The sequence below is a fragment of the Pelodiscus sinensis genome, chromosome 10 (genome assembly GCF_052426305.1).
Source record: "Pelodiscus sinensis isolate ZL-2025 chromosome 10, ASM5242630v1, whole genome shotgun sequence".
Lineage (NCBI taxonomy): Eukaryota > Metazoa > Chordata > Testudines > Trionychidae > Pelodiscus > Pelodiscus sinensis.
In genome coordinates this window covers 56,162,327-56,181,108 of record NC_143061.1, presented here as the reverse complement: position 1 = coordinate 56,181,108, position 18,782 = coordinate 56,162,327, and the positions used below count along the sequence as shown (strand labels likewise).

Sequence of the window (18,782 nt, the reverse complement as noted above, 5' to 3'; positions counted from 1 at the left end):
GCCGTGAAGACTGAAGCAAAGAAATCATTTAGTTTCTCCGCAATGGCTTTATCGTCCTTGATTGCTCTTTTTACAGCTCTGTCATCTAGTGGACCCACAGGTTTTTTACCAGGCTTCCTGCTTCTAATGTACTTAAAAAACATTTTGTTATTTCTTTTTGAGTTTTTGGCTAGCTGTTCCTCAAAATCTTTTTTTGCTTTTCTTATTACATTTTTACACTTGATTTGACAGTGTTTATGTTCCTTTCTATTTATCTCACTAGGATTGGACTTCCACTTCTTAAAAGATACCTTTTTGTCCCTCACTGCTTCTTTTACATGGTGGTTAAGCCACAGTGACTCTTTTTTAGGTCTCTCGCTATGTTTTTTAATTTGGGGTATACATTTAATTTGGGCCTCTCTTATGGTGTCTTTAAAAAGTTTCCATGCAGCTTTCAGGGATTTGGCTCTAGTCACTGTGCCTTTTAATTTCTGTTTAACTAACCTCCTCATTTTTGTGTAATTCCCCTTTTTTAAATTAAATGCCAGGGTGCTGGACTGCTGAGGTGTTCTTCCCACCACAGGAACGTTGAATGTTATTATATTATGGTCACTATTCCCAAGCGGTCCGGTAACGGTTATATCCTGGACCTGATCCTGCACTCCACTCAGGACTAAATCGAGAATTGCCTCTCCCCTTGTGGGTTCCTGCACTAGCTGCTCCAAGAAGCAGTCATTTAAGCCATTGAGAAATTTTATCTCCATTTCTTTTCCTGAGGTGACATGTATCCAGTCAATATGGGGGTAATTAAACTCCCCCATTATTATAGAGTTCTCTATTTTGGTAGCCTCTCTAATCTCCCTCAGCATTTCAATGTCAGTATCGCTGTCCTGGTCAGGTGGTCGGTAATATATCCCTACTGCTAATTTCTTATTATTGGAGCATGGAATTACTATCCATAGCGATTCTATTGAACATGTTGATTGACTTACTATTTTTATTTCATTTGATTCTACATTATCTTTCACATACAGTGCCACTCCGCCACCCACCTGCTCTATCCTTTCTATATATTTTATATCCTGGTATGATTGTGTCCCACAGATTTTCCTCATTCCACCAGGTTTCAGTGATGCCTATTATGTCAATCTCCTCATTTAATACGAGGTACTCTAGTTCACCCATCTTATTAGTCAGACTCCTAGCATTTGTGTACAAGCACTTTAGAAATTTGCCACTGGTTATTTGTCTGCCCTTCCCTGATGCATTGATTCCTTTGTATGAACCCTGGGTCTCAGCCACATTGTTACTGACCCTTCAAGGATGGACTCAGCTGACGGAAGCAAGTTCAGGAGGCAGGGCTGCTTAAAAAGGAGAACATTTCTAGTTTCTCAGCAGCTTTTCTGGCTACATGGTGACACCGGAGAGTGAACAGCTCTGCAGTCTAGTGCGTAAGAGGCTTTACAGAACCACGTTGGCTAGAAAGGACTGTACTGAAAAAAGCAGGCTCTTTCTCCTTCATGATCACAGTGGACCAGGTTGGCCACAGGGCTGGTTTTGTGACTGACTCAGTCTTTCTTTAGATTGACATTAAAGTCAATAAGTCAGCCTTCTAAAAACATCATTACTACGTATGCAAATAAAAATGGGAGGCTCTCTGAGGGGGTGTTAATGCCTCTAGAATGTCCCAGGTCACTGCCCAAGAGAATCTGCCCATGATTTCCGGAAAACACCCCAGCCTATTGATCTGGGAGACATTCAAAGAACTACTGCCCTGGCCAGCCAACACCCTGCAACAGGTCGCTGTTTGATGGACTGAGAATAGGGAACCTCCCCTAAGTGGAGATCAGGGTTGTTATCTTCACAATTGCCTGCTGGCTCTTCCTCCTAATCTCCTTCAATTTGATGTGAGTCATGGGGAAGGCACAATCCGTGACCTGGGAAGAGTGCCTGTGTGGGATCCTGCCAAAACCCACTGGCCCCCACGTCCCACAGTGCATAAGCAAGGCCCGGCTGTGTCATGCTCAAGCTCTGCATGTGCCCTGAGTACAAGCCTCACAATGCAGGGCGCTCACGCAACATGGCTCCCTGAGCGGTGTTGTCAAACTCCAGGGTACTCACCTGCTCCACATGGGGCTTCTTGGCAAAGGAGATCCTGGCTATCGAGTGAGAAGCTATAGACAACTCCTGTCCATTCACCTCCCCTTCCTCCACCTCCACAAGACCTGCCGTTAGAAGGGATATTGTTACCATCACTACAAGCAACAAGACTGTGTTGCAGGACACCTGAAGAGCTGTACACAGTTCTCCTGACTGGCATCTGCCAGCGCAAACACTGGAAACCTAGTGCACCCTGCCTACACGATGCAGTCACCTGCCAGGACATGCCATCCATTACTTGCGGTGGGATCAATAGCCTGAAAGTGCAGCCAGGAGAGCTAGACGAGCGCTCCCAGGGAGACTGCTTGTTTGTTTTAGATGCAATTTGAGAAGCTGGATTTGAAAAGTTTTTCACTTCAAATAACTGGGGTGGGGTTCTACGCCAGCTCTGCCCCCTTTAAGTGCCCTGGGAAGGCCGCTGGAACAGGACTGCGCAGCCCAGGATGAAGAGGATGCACTGGGAGCGTGAAGCCATGCTGGGCTCTGCATTCTGTGATGCGCCCCTCTAGGGTGGGCCCCTGACATGCTGTTAACACAGGTAAGAACTTTTTAAAGAGATGTGGCCTGCCAATGTCTAAGGAGCCACCTGGCAATTAGCCAAATAACAGGACAGCTTTAACAGGAAGATCTGCACCCTCCAAACAGCAAACTGGGACCCGTGGTTTGCGCCTCCTTGCACTCTCAGTGGGATCTACAGGTTCCTGAACACTGGAGTGTCAAGCAGGGCGAGATGGACACCGTCAAGGGAAGGGAAACGTTACCGCTTACACTTGACTTTGCAGGCTGCTTGCCTTCGGCGCTCTTCAAGGCTCCAGACCTGCATTTGTTAGTCATCCCTCTCTAGAAAGTGCATTTGGAAAGTGGAAGGAATTCTCTGAGTTTCAGCCACGTCCAACTTACTGTTCTACTCAGAGACGACCCCCCCCCACAGGACAGGTCCGAGTCCTCCGACACCCTTGCAGAAAGCTGGGGGTCTGGACAGTCACTGACAACTTGTGATACAAAACAGGGTTCCCAGTGCAGGGACCCATTCATGCCAAAGGTGGAAGTACTGCTTCCTGGGGCCAGATTAGCAGCTCACAGAAGAGGGTATGAAAACCACACGCAGATCCACTAATGTTCTGAAGCAGGGATACAGGGGCCTGCTGGCCCTTCTTCCCTCCCCCACAGATCCCAAAGGCGGGGCATCGGGCTGGTACCTGTGTTTTGTGCACTGATGAAGGCCACCTTGTTAGTGTCAGGTTTGAGGCGGATGAATCCACATTCTCTGTGCATTGGCTTCCTGGTGTCTGGATGGAACGCATTAAACCTGTTGGGAAAGCAGGAGGCTAGAGCTACCATGTTTCTGCGAGGTAAGAGGAGCAAAATGCAACATTTTCAGCTCAGTCTCAGCACCGAGAATAACCCTATTCCATGGCGTTGTCACCAGCAGTACTTCTGTTGTAGGCAGAGGAATACAAAGCCATCTTCACGCTTCGGATGTCCCAGTGCTTGGCACAGCAGTAAAGCAGCATTTCAACTCTGGAAGTTCTAAAAGCTGCAAGAGCTATAATGCTACACCTGGCTACCCTTAACAGATGTACTGTTTTATGCTCGTGCTCAGAACTTTCCATAGCTCAGCTGTCACAACACAAGAAGTGGCTGAGAGGGACTCTTGGAAATTCGGTCATTTCATTGATTGGGAGACACCATTTACCCTAAATACTCCTCCTTACTCAGTTAAATATCTGATCTCATACCATCTACCTTCCCCTCTGCAAAGCTGGCTGGCCGCCTCTTCCATAGGTCTGCAAGAGCTAGTAAGACACTGCTCTTCCCCACAAAGCACAAACACACCAACACAAAGACCTAGGCAGTCTCCATCAGCCCGTGCAAGGATGTATTCATATCAGTCCCACCCTGAGTCTTGTGTGTAACAATAACATCACATTCGGGCAGCTGCAACACTGGGTCTACCTGCACTTTTGATTTGTCATTAATTACTGTCTGCTTTGGCCTTATTTTCCATGTCTCTGGATGGCATTTCCAACCCCTTATTTCTATAAATGAAGGGTGGGGGAAACTTCCCCTGAGCCATTGCTAGTTTGGCTCCTAGAAGTCCCTAATCTGGCCTCTTCTGCAGACAAACCTGAGGAGTACTCCTCCCAACACTGACACGTGCATGCCTCTCAAACCGATGGAATCCCCACCTCAGATTGTGCTATGTCGCAGAAGTCCAGCCCCACCCCAAAGTAGTGGCTGGGCCTGAGTGCTCCATTTCGCTAACTGAAATCTAAACATTAAGAGGACAAACCTAAAAAGTACCCAAAAACTCACCAGAGTTACACGCGAGGGACTGCCACAACAACTACTAATCCCAAAAAATACTCAGTGCTAAATATTCCAAGAACACATTTGACTTGTGTAATCTATCTAGATTTTAGAAACATCAGTCTAGGTCTCAGTCTATTTGTTCAAGAAGACTCCTAAAAGGTAAGAGCGAGGACCACCAAATTTGATATCCAGCTTCCTCTTAAAAACATAAGAACGGCCATGCTGGGTCAGACCAAAGGTTCATCTAGCCCAGTATCCTGTCTACTGACAGTGGCCAATGCCAGGTGCCCCAGAAGGCGTGAAAAGAACAGGTAATCATCAAGTGACCTCTCTTCTGTCATCCATTTCCAGCCTTTGACAAACAGGCTAGAGATGCCATTCCTACCCATCCTGGCTAACAGCCATTGATAGACCTAGCCTACATGAATTTATCTAGTTCTTTTTTGAACTCTCTTAAAGTCCTGGTCTTCACAACATCCTTTGGCAAGGAGTTCCACAGATTGACTATGCGCTGTATAAAGAAAAACTTCCTTTTGTTTGTTTTAAACCTGCTGCCCATTAATTTCATTTGGTGACCCCCTAGTTCTTACGTGATGGGAACAAGTAAATAACTTTTCCTTATTCACTCTTTCCATGCCAGTCATGATTTTATAGACCTCTGTCATATCCACTCTTAGTTTCCTCTTTTTTAAGCTGAAAAGTCCCAGTCTTTTTAATCTCTCTTCATATGGGACCCATTCCAAACCTCTAATCATTTTGTTGCCCTTTTCTGAACTTTCTCTGATGCCAATATCTCTTTTTTGAGATGAGGCGACCACATCTGTACACAGTATTCAAGATGTGGGCGTCCCATGGTTTTATATAGAGGCAATAAGATATTCTCTGTCTTATTCTCTATCCCCTTTTTAATGATTCCTAACATTCTATTTGCTTTTTTGCCTGCAGCTGCACACTGAGTGGATGTTTTCAGAAAACCATCCACAATGACTCCAAGATCTCTCTTATCCCAACTTAAAGTGAGGTCAGGCTTTGACTGTGCCAAGAAAACAGGAAGTGCCTGGAGTGGGACTGTTTTCTACAACACAGAAAGGGAGGGGGCAGAGAGAAGATGGACGTGATACTGACTGTGTCATGGGGGGCAGCGAGTGGTGGGGAAAGCTAAATGCAGAGTGACCACTGAGGGCAGCTGCACCACCAACAGAGTGGTCAGTAGGGCTGGAGCTTGCCACCTTGCCTGCCACCAGACTGGGTAAGTAGCCCCTCTACTCCAAGCCCTTTCCCCTCCCAGTGCTTGGCCACAGCGCTGGAGGGGAGAGAGAAAAGGCCATTGGTGGCTGGGGGGAGACAGAAATCCCCTGGCAGCCACAGGAGAGGGATGTGGGGAGACAGAAAGCCCTGCTGGATGGGACCCCCTGCCCTGAGCCCCTCCTCACCCCACAACCCTCACACTCATACCTCCCCATGCTCTCAGCCTCCTGCTCTGCTTCCCCCCTCATTCCCAAGGCCCTGCCCTGATTCCTGCACCCTCCCCCCCCCCCCACATCACCAGCCTCCTGCCGTGAAGGACCTGGGCAACGCAGGGTAAGTCTTCTAGTAAGATACAAGTAAGCATGCAAGAATGTATCATGACAGACATACAGTGCAGAGTGCCCAAGAAACAGACTCTCGGCGTCTGACGCATGGTCTCAGCGTAAGAAATGAGGAACTGTGTGCAGAGCTACGCACACAAACAAGGACAGTTTGGGTGTTTGCAGTTGCACTCTGATCAATAATCTTTGTGTACGAACATGTTACCTCTTGTTAGGCCTTATCCAGACAGGAACGCGATACTGCGTCAGCTAGACCATTCTAGTGAAGAGGTTCGCATCTCAGTGGAACGCAGTTACCCTGGTGGGAATGCGCTTCTGCCAGGACAGCTGTGCCCTGTGTGAAGGGCAATAAAGCTACAGGCATGTGGCATCAGGGCGCAGTGTAACTGCAGCCACGCAAGGGCTAACCCAGTATAATCATGTCAGTAATGCCCAACATATTTATACTAGTATGAACATGGGGGGGGGGCATCTTTTGCATCACGTTAAGCGCTTGTAATTATTTCTCTCCAGCATTCAGAGCAACAGCCTTTGTAATCCACCCCAAAGTGCCAAACTAATTAGCTCTTTACCCTCTTCATTTAACCTCTTCATTTAATCACTCTCCTTTTTTCATTATCTACACTATGGACAGATCTGGAGCCTCTTCATAGCTGCTTGTGAGAGGACACATGGACTGTTGACTGAAGCAGAGCCAGTAACTCCAGGGATAATCTTATTCAAGTGCCTCGCTCAGCATTCACAATATTGCTTGTCTCATGCCTAGGGCCAGTGTAAATTTGGGGCTACACATGTGTGCGCATGCACCAGGTTAAGTGTCTAGAATGTTAAACCCCACCGATATTCCAAATAGAATGAGTCTTTGGACCACTTGGAAAGAAATCCCCCTCATGGAACCATTCTCCTGCCCGGCCTCCCAAGTCCTCTGCTGCTTGGCTCGCAAACTTGCATGTTGTGGAGCATGTGGATGTGCTCTATGGACCACTTGTGGCCTTTTGGCAACAGGTGACTAGCATGGGCACACTTAAAATGACGACTGCCCTCTCGTTGGCACTCCCAGCTAGGGGTGCGGTGCTTTGCAAACACTGAAGTGAACGGAATTGCAGGTGACCGTGGAATCAGGAACAGCAGTTGCCAGACTCAGGTGTGTAACCGAGGCGCACAGTACTGCTTAGCACCTCTACGACTCGGGCCACCCAGTCGGATCCCATCACAGCCTCTCACCTATAGGCAAATCATTTTTACTCTCCCACCTTTTGTATGTGCCACCAGTAAACCTGATGGCTTTCTGCACGCTCCAGCCAAAGCTACTGCCATGACAAACTGAGCTTTAGACTTACGAAAAGTTCAGCATGGGCTGCCCCACGTGAGAGATGTGCACCTCTTCCAGGTACTGAAAAGGCTTCATTGTAGGGTAGTCACCATCTCCTGGTGGGTCTGACAGCCAAGTGCCCAGCATCCAGGATAGAGGCTCAATCACAGGGTTTAGCTGGGGGGTCTCTGTTGAGAGGGAGGAAAGAATCAGGACTCAGATCTGCTTAAGAGTTCTGTCACCTGTGTAGAACGGGGGAGAGTTTGTGACAGAAAAGCATCTCACAGATGTTAGGGTTAGGGTACATTATCACTGCTTCTTGCTAATCAGTGACCCCTCCTCAGTACGAATGAAGCTGGGAACAAAGGAGAACCGTTGTGGAGAACAAATCTGACGTAATCTGCCTTTTGGGCTTGCAGCTAATACAAGATGGGATTGCACCCAGAGCTCATCAGCCTCACGCTGTAAGAACTGGTGTACATTCACGGGAAAACTTACACTTCAGGGCTGTAAGTCAGGCACCAAAACTGTATTTAGACACCTTCATGACATGGCCTGAAGTGCTGAGTATCTGCATCTCCTCATGGCTTACACAGGAGATGTGACTGTTTTCTGAGATGCTGAACAACCTGCCCAACATCAGGTCCACAACTTCAGTCCCCAACTTTCCGAAATTTGGCCTAAGTCTCTAGCCATGGCCAGTAAGGGCCCTTGAGGTGGCTAGCTTAAATGCAGTCAGTGGCAACCATTCCAGGCACAGAATCTGAAACCCCAATGTAGCTATGAACTATAAACAGCGAGGCTGGAAAGGAGAGACTTAACTATGAAAAGAACTGATGACTTTAAAGGGTGATCTTAAAAACACAACGAATAGTCCTGCAGCACCTTAAAGACTAACAAAACATGTTGATGGGATCATGAGTTTTCGTTGGTAAAGACTTACTAGGCCAGTGTGAAATTCACTATGCCTCAACCCCAACCTGTCTGTTTACAGGGAGTGGGACAGAGAGGGGAGAAGGAACCAGAGTTTAGAGGGGCAAACTCAAAGGTAAGTGAATGAGATCTTTCTCTATCAACAGAGGATTTTCATTGTCATCCATGGGGCCTCTCTCTCCTTAAGTGTATGGTATTTAAAATCCATTTAAGAACAGATGCCATGCCACTAATTACATTGCATTCTCCTGAAACACACAGATAGAATAACAAGATATTTGCATCCAATCCCACAGTGGAGAGTGATGGATTTTTACAGAACTATAGCAACAGTTGGCACACTTCCCATTGTCAGCGGTGGGGTTCTCAAGCGGGGCAGAAACATTACATGTTTATAGTTCACATTTTTAGGTACTGCCTTTTTTTATTTAGACAGGGAATAACATCAGCAGGGGCTCCATAGGGTCTGCCATGGAAATAAGCACACACACAATCAATTATTTTGAGCTTAGGTACTATGTTGATGGGTGCTATAGAAAACTCTAAGATACAAGCCCTGCACAGCAGGACAGCTTTCTAAGAAAGGTATTTTCTGTCCGCCTCCTCTCAGTGCAAATTACGGAGCCAGAGAGCCATTCAGCAGGAGAGCAGCGATCTGCCTCCTGCTTGCTGAGCGCGCCCTGCGCTCCCCACCAGTGCTTGCTTTGCAATTTAGAACTTGGAGTTGTCATCTGGTCTGCAGCGCAGGCTTTTGCTCCCCTCTAGTGGAGCAAGTGATACTACTGCAATTCAAAGTCCTCTCTTCTGTGCAGCAGACCAAAGCAGGCCGGGAATTTGGGTTCCAGCCCACGAAAGCTTGTGCCCAAATAAATGTGAAGTTTTTACGGTGCCGCAGGACTCCTCAGTGTTAGCAGCGTAACCCTGGCTATGGGGATCACTTGAAAGAGGAGATGGATATTTCCCAGCTTCAAGCAGGACGGTGCAACCATTCTAGCAGCTGCATTCTCGCAGACTCATGCTGAGGCAGAGACAGAATCCCCATCCTTCTATCTGGTTTCCGTAGCTCTGACTAGTCAACCCCCTCTGCTGTGTCATTTTACAGAACGAAGGCCACGTCTCCACTTGTGGAAAGACTGATGCTGCGGTGTTCCATCTTCCAGCATTTGATTTACAGTGCTAGTAAAGACCCGCTAAATTGAACGCTGAGGGCTGTCGCGAGGAGTAAGGGAAGTCGACAGGAGCATTTCTCCCGTCAACCTCCCGTTGTGGAGATGGCACCAGACTTGGTTTAAGGTACATCGACTCTATGTTATTTACGTAGCTGGAGTTGTGTGGCGTAAGCCGACCTTGTGGGTGTAGTATAGACCTGGCCCAACAAACTCCATCCCATTTTTAAACATTCACGAAACTTGTATTTTGTTATGAATGACAATCACATAACCTGGGGCAGGGTGTGCTAGAGCAAGCAATATCAAAATTCTGCAGGAAGACTTTCTGACCTCCGTGCTGCAAGAGAATTAATACTACAAACAGGCTGCAGAATATGTTAACATTATGTTTCAGAATTCCCTGACGTCCTAAGGAAACTGTGTATTTAAAAGCGATGTGACCGTTCTTTCAGATCTTCCTTAATTAACATTGTAATTGATTTCTAGAACAAGCAGCAGAATTCAGGGGGGTTGCTGCAAGCTTACTTTCCCTCCCCTCCACAGTAGAGCACTATGTTTACTAGAATTCATATTGTATAATGAGCAGCCACAGAACTGCTCGTTACAGACTAGCACAGCTACTCCTCTGAGATTTCATATTACATAATTTATTATGACACAGTGTGAGACCTCACCAAGATAGAGGGGAGAAACAAAACGAAGAGGGACAAAAAAAGGGGGGGATAGAAAAGAGAAGCATCTTTTCTCTTCCTCTCCCCTTCTCTTCTGAATTTGGGGGTGACGGGGGGAAAAGGCCTACTCTTTCTCCCTTCCAGTAGCAGGAGAGAGATTTCCTAGGTGGAATTCTCTGTTCTGGTGGCTAGTACAGCCATTTCCAGGGAAATACTATGCTGATATAGGTACTATTAAAACCAAGACAGTTTAGCTCAGGGAAGGAGAGGGTTATTCAGCTGAAGAAAACTGAGGATTGATACGTCTCTGTGTGTATATTTTAAATATTTTCCAAGCCCTTAACCTATGCACAAAATGAACCCATGTAAGCACATTCTTATAACTAAAAACAACAAGGAGTCTGGTGGCACTTTAAAGACTAACAAACTTATTAGGGTATTTGAGCACAATATTATGCTCTACTACCCTAATAAGTGTGGTGTTTTTCCTGAAACAGACTAACACAGCTAGCTCTCTGAAACCTGATTCTTATCACAGATACCCTTGTGTTCTTTCTCCCATTCCTCTTAATATTTGTCACACTCACTTGTTCTATTTATCTTATATGAATCTTTACACCAGATTAATCAATGTGCTTCCAAATAGGAATAATTGCTCAGAAATAAAAATCACTTTTATTCAAAACTAGTATCCGCATAGGGACTTATTCTAGATTTGCTAATGCGAAATAGATTATTTCACAATAGAGATTTTGGTAATTTTCCCTGTGTAGACAACCCCTGGGGTACTTATATGGTCCCATCACCATATATCTGAGCATCTTTAATGTATTTATCCTCAGGCTCCCTTTACAGGTGGGGAGTACTATTATCCCCATTGTATGGCATGGGAACGGAGGCACAGGAAGACTAAGGCCATGTCTGCATTATGGGTGCTATACCTGAAGAGGTTTCGTACAGCAACAGGATGTGCTTTTCTCCTGCTGTAATTAATGCACGTCCCAGAACAATGGTAGCTAAATCAGTGGAAGAATTTTTCTCTTCATCTAGCTACATCTGTACTGGGAGCGAGGCTGGCTGAGCTATAGGCACTCAGGGGTGCAAAAGCCATCATTCTGCTGACCCAACTTTTGAATGGCGACCAAGCCTGAGTGACTTGCCCAAGGTCACATAGGAAGTCTGTGGCAGGACAGACAACCTAGGCTGTGCATCCCAAAACCCAGGCTAGTACCCTAGGAACTGTAAACACTCTCTGTTCCTTCCCTTACCTTGAGTTAGACTATAAACTCCTTCGGGCTGGGACCTTGCTTCCCTTTTGTCTAGAGAGCATTTAACTTCATACAACGGGGTCCCAATATGAACCGAGACCCTCACTGCTCCAACATGGATTTGTACTGCAGTAGTACCTCAGAGCCCCACGCATGGCTCTATCTGACTGGGGAGTTGTACAAACACAGAGACAGTTCTGGCCCAACGGTCTCATTCAAGGTAATAGTTCAGCTACGGTGAGCACAGTAAGAAACTACATACGAATTTTTTTCAGTCTGCAATTCCAAAATGTGCTTTATATATTTGATTTCAAAGAGTTGGAGAATCATTAGATTGTACCTCAAAACAGACACCTGAAATGCTGCCCTCAGAAAGAGGACAGAAGTGCTGCTACCCCCATAACCCTGACAAATGGAGTCAGAAGCTTATTGAATCATAGAATACTAGGGCTGGAAGGGACCTCGAGAGGTCATCGAGTCCAGTCCCCTGCCCTCATGGCAGGACCAAATACTGCCTAGACCATCCCTATTGACATTTATCTAACCTGCTCTTAAATATCTCCACAGATGGGGATTCCACAACCTCCCTGGGCAATTTATTCCAGTGTTTAACCACCCTGACAGTTAGGAACTTTTTCCTAATGTCCAACCTAAACCTCCCTTGCTGCAGTTTAAGCCCCTTGCTTCTTGTTCTGTCCTCAGAGACCAAGATGAACAAGTTTTCTCCCTCCTCCTTATGACACCCTTTTAGATATCTGAAAACTGCTATCATGTCCCCCCCCAACCTTCTCTTTTCTAAACTAAACAAACCCAGTTCCTTCAGTCGTCCCTCATAGGTCATGTTCTCTAGACCTTTAATCATTCTCGTTGCTCTTCTCTGGACCCTCTCCAATTTCTCCACATCTTTCTTGAAATGCGGTGCCCAGAACGGAACACAATACTCCAATTGAGGCCTAACCAGCACAGAGTAGAGCTGAAGAATGACTTCTTGTGTCTTGCTCACAACACACCTGTTAATGCATCCCAGAATCATGTTTGCTTTCTTTGCAACACCATCACCCTGCTGACTCATATTCAACTTGGGGTCCATTATAACTCCTATATCCCTTTCTGCCGTACTCCTTCCTAGACCGTCACTTCCCATTCTGTATGTATGAAACTGATTGTTCCTTCCTAAGTGGAGCACTTTGCATTTGTCTTTATTAAACTTCATCCTATTTACCTCAGACCGTTTCTCCAATTTGTCCAGGTCATTTTGAATTATGACCCTATCCTCCAGATTAGTCGCAACCCCTCCCAGCTTGGTATCATCTGCAAACTTAATAAGCGTACTTTCTATACCAATATCTAAATCGTTGTTGAAGATATTGAACAGAGCCGGTCCCAAAACAGACCCCTGCGGAACCCCACTTGTAATGCCCTTCCAGCAGGATTGTGAACCATTAATAACAACTCTCTGAGTATGGTTAGCCAGCCAGTTATGCACCCACCTTATAGTAGCCCCATCTAAGTTGTATTTACCTAGTTTATTGATAAGAATATCATGCGAGACCGTATCAAACGCCTTACTAAAGTCTAGGTATACCACATCCACCGCTTCTCCCTTATCCACAAGACTCGTTATCCTATTAAAGAAAGCTATCAGATTGGTTTGACATTTTGGGTCATTACCAAATCAACATTGAGAAAATGGAACAAATTCACTGCCTTAATCCATTTGTCCTCTAACAGGAGAGTTTGGAGAGGGAGTTCTCCAGGTAAAAGAGTAAAAACGGGACCCTTGTGGTAAGTGGCTGTCTGGAGTGTGTGTTTGTGTGTGGGGGATTTATTTGCAGTGTGCTGAGCTTGTGTTTGTCGGTTTGGTCTGTTTGGTTGGTTGGTTTGTTTGAAGGAGCTTCTAAAAGGTTTGAAATCTAGAAGCCTCTGTTAATTGGCTGAGCCTCAGTCAGGGGGAGGGGCTACCAGAGCTATATAAGCCTGTGACTCAGCGACCAGGAACAGCTAACAGGAGAGTTTGGAGAGGGAGTTCTCCAGGTAAAAGAGGAGTAACGACGGGACCCTTGTGGTAAGTGGCTGTCTGGAGTGAGTGTGTGTGTGTGGGGGGGGGGGGGGAGTTATTTGCAGTGTGCTGAGCTTGTGTTTGTCTGTTTGGTCTGTTTGGTTGGTTGGTTTGTTTGAAGGAGCTTCTAAAAGGTTTGAAATCTAGAAGCCTCTGTTAATTGGCTGAGCCTCAGTCAGGGGGAGGGGCTACCAGAGCTATATAAGCCTGTGACTCAGCGACCAGGAACAGCTAACAGGAGAGTTTGGAGAGGGAGTTCTCCAGGTAAAAGAGGAGTAACGACGGGACCCTTGTGGTAAGTGGCTGTCTGGAGTGAGTGTGTGTGTGTGTGGGGGGGGGGGAGTTATTTGCAGTGTGCTGAGCTTGTGTTTGTCTGTTTGGTCTGTTTGGTTGGTTGGTTTGTTTGAAGGAGCTTCTAAAAGGTTTGAAATCTAGAAGCCTCTGTTAATTGGCTGAGCCTCAGTCAGGGGGAGGGGCTACCAGAGCTATATAAGCCTGTGACTCAGCAACCAGGGAGAGCGCGACCAGGAACAGGTAACAGGAGAGTTGGGAGAGGGAGTTCTCCAGGTAAAAGAGGAGTAAAAACGGGACCCTTGTGGTAAGTGGCTGTCTGGAGTGTGTGTTTGTGTGTGGGGGAGTTATTTACAGTGTGCTGAGCTTGTGTTTGGTTGGTTGGTTGGTTGGTTTGTTTGAAGGTGCTTCTAAAAGGTTTGAAATCTAGAAGCCTCTGTTAATTGGCTGAGCCTCAATCAGGGGGAGGGGCTACCAGAGCTATATAAGCCTGTGACTCAGCAACCAGGGAGAGCGCGACCAGGAACAGGTAACAGGAGAGTTTGGAGAGGGAGTTCTCCAGGTAAAAGAGGAGTAAAAACGGACCCTTGTGGTAAGTGGCTGTCTGGAGTGTGTGTTTGTGTGTGGGGGAGTTATTTACAGTGTGCTGAGCTTGTGTTTGTCGGTTTGGTTTGTTTGTTTGGTTTGGTTGTTTTGTTTGAAGGAGCTTCTAAAAGGTTTGAAATCTAGAAGCCTCTGTTAATTGGCTGAGCCTCAGTCAGGGGGAGGGGCTACCAGAGCTATATAAGCCTGTGACTCAGCGACCAGGAACAGGTAACAGGAGAATTTGGAGAGGGAGTTGAGAGGGGGAGTTTAGAGGGCACGAGTGACTTGTGTCCTTCTTTAAAACCTAACTCTTAGAATAATCTATACTCCAGAAGTTTAAAAAGAATCCCAGTTTGTACTTAAACTTATTCATTACAAACATGGAGACAGAAGTCCAGCAGCAGAGTGGGGGCTATCCTGTTTATTGCGTCGAGTGTAACATGTATGATTACCTGCTCTGTGGGCGGGTGGCGTATGTGTGCACCCGTTGCAAGGAGCTCCTGACCCTCAGAGACCGAGTTCGGGCTTTGGAGGACAGGGTGGCTGAACTGGAGGAGCTAAGGGAGCTAGAGAGCTATGTTGATGAGGCTTTCCGGGACACTGTAGTACTGTCCCACCTCCAGTCTGAGAGCCCCAGTGTTCTTAAGGAGGATGAAAATCTCAAGGGAACAGAGCATTTAATGGGAGCAGAGGGAAACCATCCCATAGTTGGGACCCTCCTCCCAGAGGATGTTGCGGTATCCTCTTGCACTGAGGATACCTCTGATAGGGAGGGAATGCCAGCTAGGAAGAGGCAGGTGTTAGTAGTGGGTGATTCGATAATTAGAAACATAGATAGTTGGGTTTGTGATGACCGGGAGAACCGTATGGTCACTTGCCTGCCTGGTGCGAAGGTTGCGGATCTCTCGAGGCATCTAGATAGACTTATGTGTAGTGCTGGGGAGGAGACGGTGGTTGTGGTACATGTAGGTACCAATGATATAGGGAAGGGTAGGAGAGATGTCCTGGAGGCCAAATTTAGGCTGCTAGGAAAGAGACTGAAATCCAGGACCTCTATGGTGGCGTTCTCGGAAATGCTTCCAGTTCCACGCTCAGGGCCAGGTAGGCAGGCAGAGCTTCAGAGTCTCAATGCGTGGATGAGACGATGGTGTAGGGAAGAGGGGTTTAGATTTATTAGGAACTGGGGACACTTTTGGGAGAGGGGGAGCCTATACAGGAAGGATGGGCTCCACCTAAACCAGGGTGGAACCAGACTGCTGGCACTAAACATTAATAAGGCCGTAGAGCAGTTTTTAAACTAAGAGATGGGGGAAAGCCGATTGGTGCGGAGATGCACGTAAATCGGAGAGAGACTTCTCTTAGAGGAGAATCCGATGATAGAGATTCTCTAAGCTGTAGTCAGAAAGAGAGGAGGGGAGAGGGCAAACCATTGGCCAGAGCTGACAAACAACCGCATACAAAGGAATCCAATGCATCAGGGAAGGGCAGACAAATAACCAGTGGCAAATTTTTAAAGTGCTTGTACACAAATGCTAGGAGTCTGACTAATAAAATGGGTGAACTAGAGTACCTCGTATTAAATGAGGAGATAGATATAATAGGCATCACTGAAACCTGGTGGAATGAGGAAAATCTGTGGGACACAATCATACCGGGATATAAAATATATTGGAAAGGATAGAGCAGGCCGGGTGGGTGGTGGAGTGGCACTGTATGTGAAAGATAATGTAGAATCAAATGAAATAAAAATATTAAATGAATCAACATTATTCCATAGAATCGCTATGGATAGAAATTCCATGCTCCAATAATAAGAAATTAGCAGTAGGAATATATTACCGACCACCTGACCAGGACAGCGATACTGACATTGAAATGCTGAGGGAGATTAGAGAGGCTACCAAAATAGAGAACTCTATAATAATGGGGGATTTTAATTACCCCCATATTGACTGGATACATGTCACCTCAGGAAGAGAAGCGGAGATAAAATTTCTCAATGGCTTAAATGACTGCTTCTTGGAGCAGCTAGTGCAGGAACCCACAAGGGGAGAGGCAATTCTCGATTTAGTCCTGAGTGGAGTGCAGGATCAGGTCCAGGATATAACCGTTACAGGACTGCTTGGGAATAGTGACCATAATATAATAACATTCAACATTCCTGTGGTGGGAAGAACACCTCAGCAGTCCAGCACCCTGGCATTTAATTTAAAAAAGGGGAATTACACAAAAATGAGGAGGTTAGTTAAACAGAAATTAAAAGGCACAGTGACTAGAGCCAAATCCCTGAAAGCTGCATGGAAACTTTTTAAAGACACCATAAGAGAGGCCCAACTTAAATGTATACCCCAAATTAAAAAACATAGCACGAGACCTAAAAAAAGAGTCACTGTGGCTTAACCACCATGTAAAAGAAGCAGTGAGGGACAAAAAGGTATCTTTTAAGAAATGGAAGTCCAATCCTAGTGAGATAAATAGAAAGGAACATAAACACTGTCAAATCAAGTGTAAACATGTAATAAGAAAAGCAAAAAAAGATTTTGAGGAACAGCTAGCCAAAAACTCAAAGAAATAACAAAATGTTTTTTAAGTACATTAGAAGCAGGAAGCCTGCTAAAAAGCCTGTGGGTCCCCTAGATAATCGAGCTATAAGGAGCAGTCAAGGATGATAAAGCCATTGCGGAGAAACTAAATGATTTCTTTGCTTCAGTCTTCACGGCTGAGGATGTTGGGGAGATTCCTGAATCTGCACCGTCCTTTGTGGGTGATGAATCTGAGGAACTGTCCCGGATTGAAGTGTCATTAGAGGAGGTTTGGAACAAATAGAAAAACTTAATGTTAACAAATCTCCGGGACCGGATGGCATTCATCCAAAGGTTCTAAAAGAACTTAAATGGGAAATTGCTGAGCTATTATCTGTGGTTTGTAACCTATCCTTTAAATCGGCTTCCGTACCTAATGACTGGAAGGTAGACAACGTGACACCAATATTTTAAAAGGGCTCTATAGGCTCCTGGCAATTACAGACCGGTAAGTCTAACTTCACTACTGGGAAAATTAGTCGAAACAATAGTAAAGAATAAAATTGTGAAGCATGTAGAAGAACATAATTTGTTGGACAAAAGTCAACATGGTTTCTGTAAAGGGAAATCCTGTCTTACTAATCTATTAGAGTTCTTTGAAGGGATTAACAAACATGCGGACAAGAGGGATCCAGTAGATATAGTATACTTGGATTTTCAGAAAGCCTTTGACAAGGTTCCTCACCAAAGGCTCTTGTGTAAATTACATGGCCATGGGATAAGAGGGAAGGTCCTTTCTTGGATTGAGAACTGGTTAAAAGACAGGAAACAAAGGGTAGGAATAAATGGTACATTTTCAGATTGGAGAGGGGTAACTAGTGGTGTTCCCCAAGGGTCAGTCCTGGGACCAATCCTTTTCAACTTATTCATAAATGATCTGGAGAAAGGGGTAAGCAGTGAGGTAGTAAAGTTTGCAGATGATACAAAACTGTTTAGGATAGTCAAGACAGAAGCAGACTGTGAGGGACTCCAAGAAGATCTCACCAAACTGAGTGATTGGGCAACAAAATGGCAAATGAAATTTAATGTGGATAAGTGTAAAGTAATGCACATCGGGAAAAATAACCCCAACTATACGTACAGTATGATGGGGGCTAATTTGGCTACGACAAATCAGGAAAGAGATCTTGGAGTTATCGTGGACAGTTCTCTGAAAACTTCCACACAGTGTGCAGCGGCGGTCAAAAAGGCAAATAGGATGCTAGGAATTATTAGGAAAGGGATAGAAAATAAGACCCAGAACATCTTACTGCCCCTGTATAAAACTATGGTACGCCCACATCTTGAATACTGTGTACAGATGTGGTCTCCTCACCTCAAAAAAGATATTTTGGCCTTGGAAAGGGTTCAGAAAAAGGCAACTAAAATGATCAGGGGTTTGGAACGGGTCCCATATGAGGAGAGGCTAAAGAGACTGGGACTTTTCAGTTTAGAAAAGAGGAGACTGAGGGGGGGATATGATAGAGGTCTATAAAATCATGAGTGGTGTGGAGAGGGCTGATAAAGAAAAGTTATTTATTAGTTCCCATAATAGAAGAACTAGAGGACACCAAATGAAATTAATGGGTAGCAGGTTTAAAACTAATAAAAGGAAGTTCTTCTTCACACAGCGTGTTGTCAACCTGTGGAACTCCTTGCCAGAGGAGGCTGTGAAGGCTAGGACTATAATAGAGTTTAAAGAGAAGCTGGATAAATTCATGGAGGTTAGGTCCATAAAAGGCTATTAGCCAGGGGATAAAATGGTGTCCTTTGCCTCTGTTTGTCAGAGGCTGGAGAGGGATGGCAGGAGACAAATCGCTTGATCATTGTCTTCGGTCAACCCTCTCTGGGGTACCTGGTGCTGGCCACTGTCGGCAGACGGGATACTGGGC

At 45.7% G+C, this 18,782-nt stretch overlaps 1 protein-coding gene across 5 annotated transcripts in view; it reads right to left on the bottom strand.

The window, feature by feature from the left end:
* THAP4 (THAP domain containing 4) overlaps window positions 1-18,782 on the bottom strand; it is a 76,096-nt gene that overhangs the window by 46,617 nt on the left and 10,697 nt on the right. For all 5 annotated transcript variants that reach the window (XR_016350386.1, XR_012906156.2, XM_075937168.2 and 2 more), the window contains exons 3-5: window positions 7,382-7,541; window positions 3,339-3,448; window positions 2,101-2,204 (exon numbers count right to left, since the gene is read on the bottom strand). Coding sequence is in view for 3 of the 5 variants with exons in the window: in XM_075937168.2 (XP_075793283.2) it covers window positions 2,101-2,204; window positions 3,339-3,448; window positions 7,382-7,541 (374 nt within the window). In the remaining 2 variants the exon portion in view is untranslated. The remainder of the gene's footprint in view (window positions 1-2,100; window positions 2,205-3,338; window positions 3,449-7,381; window positions 7,542-18,782) is intronic.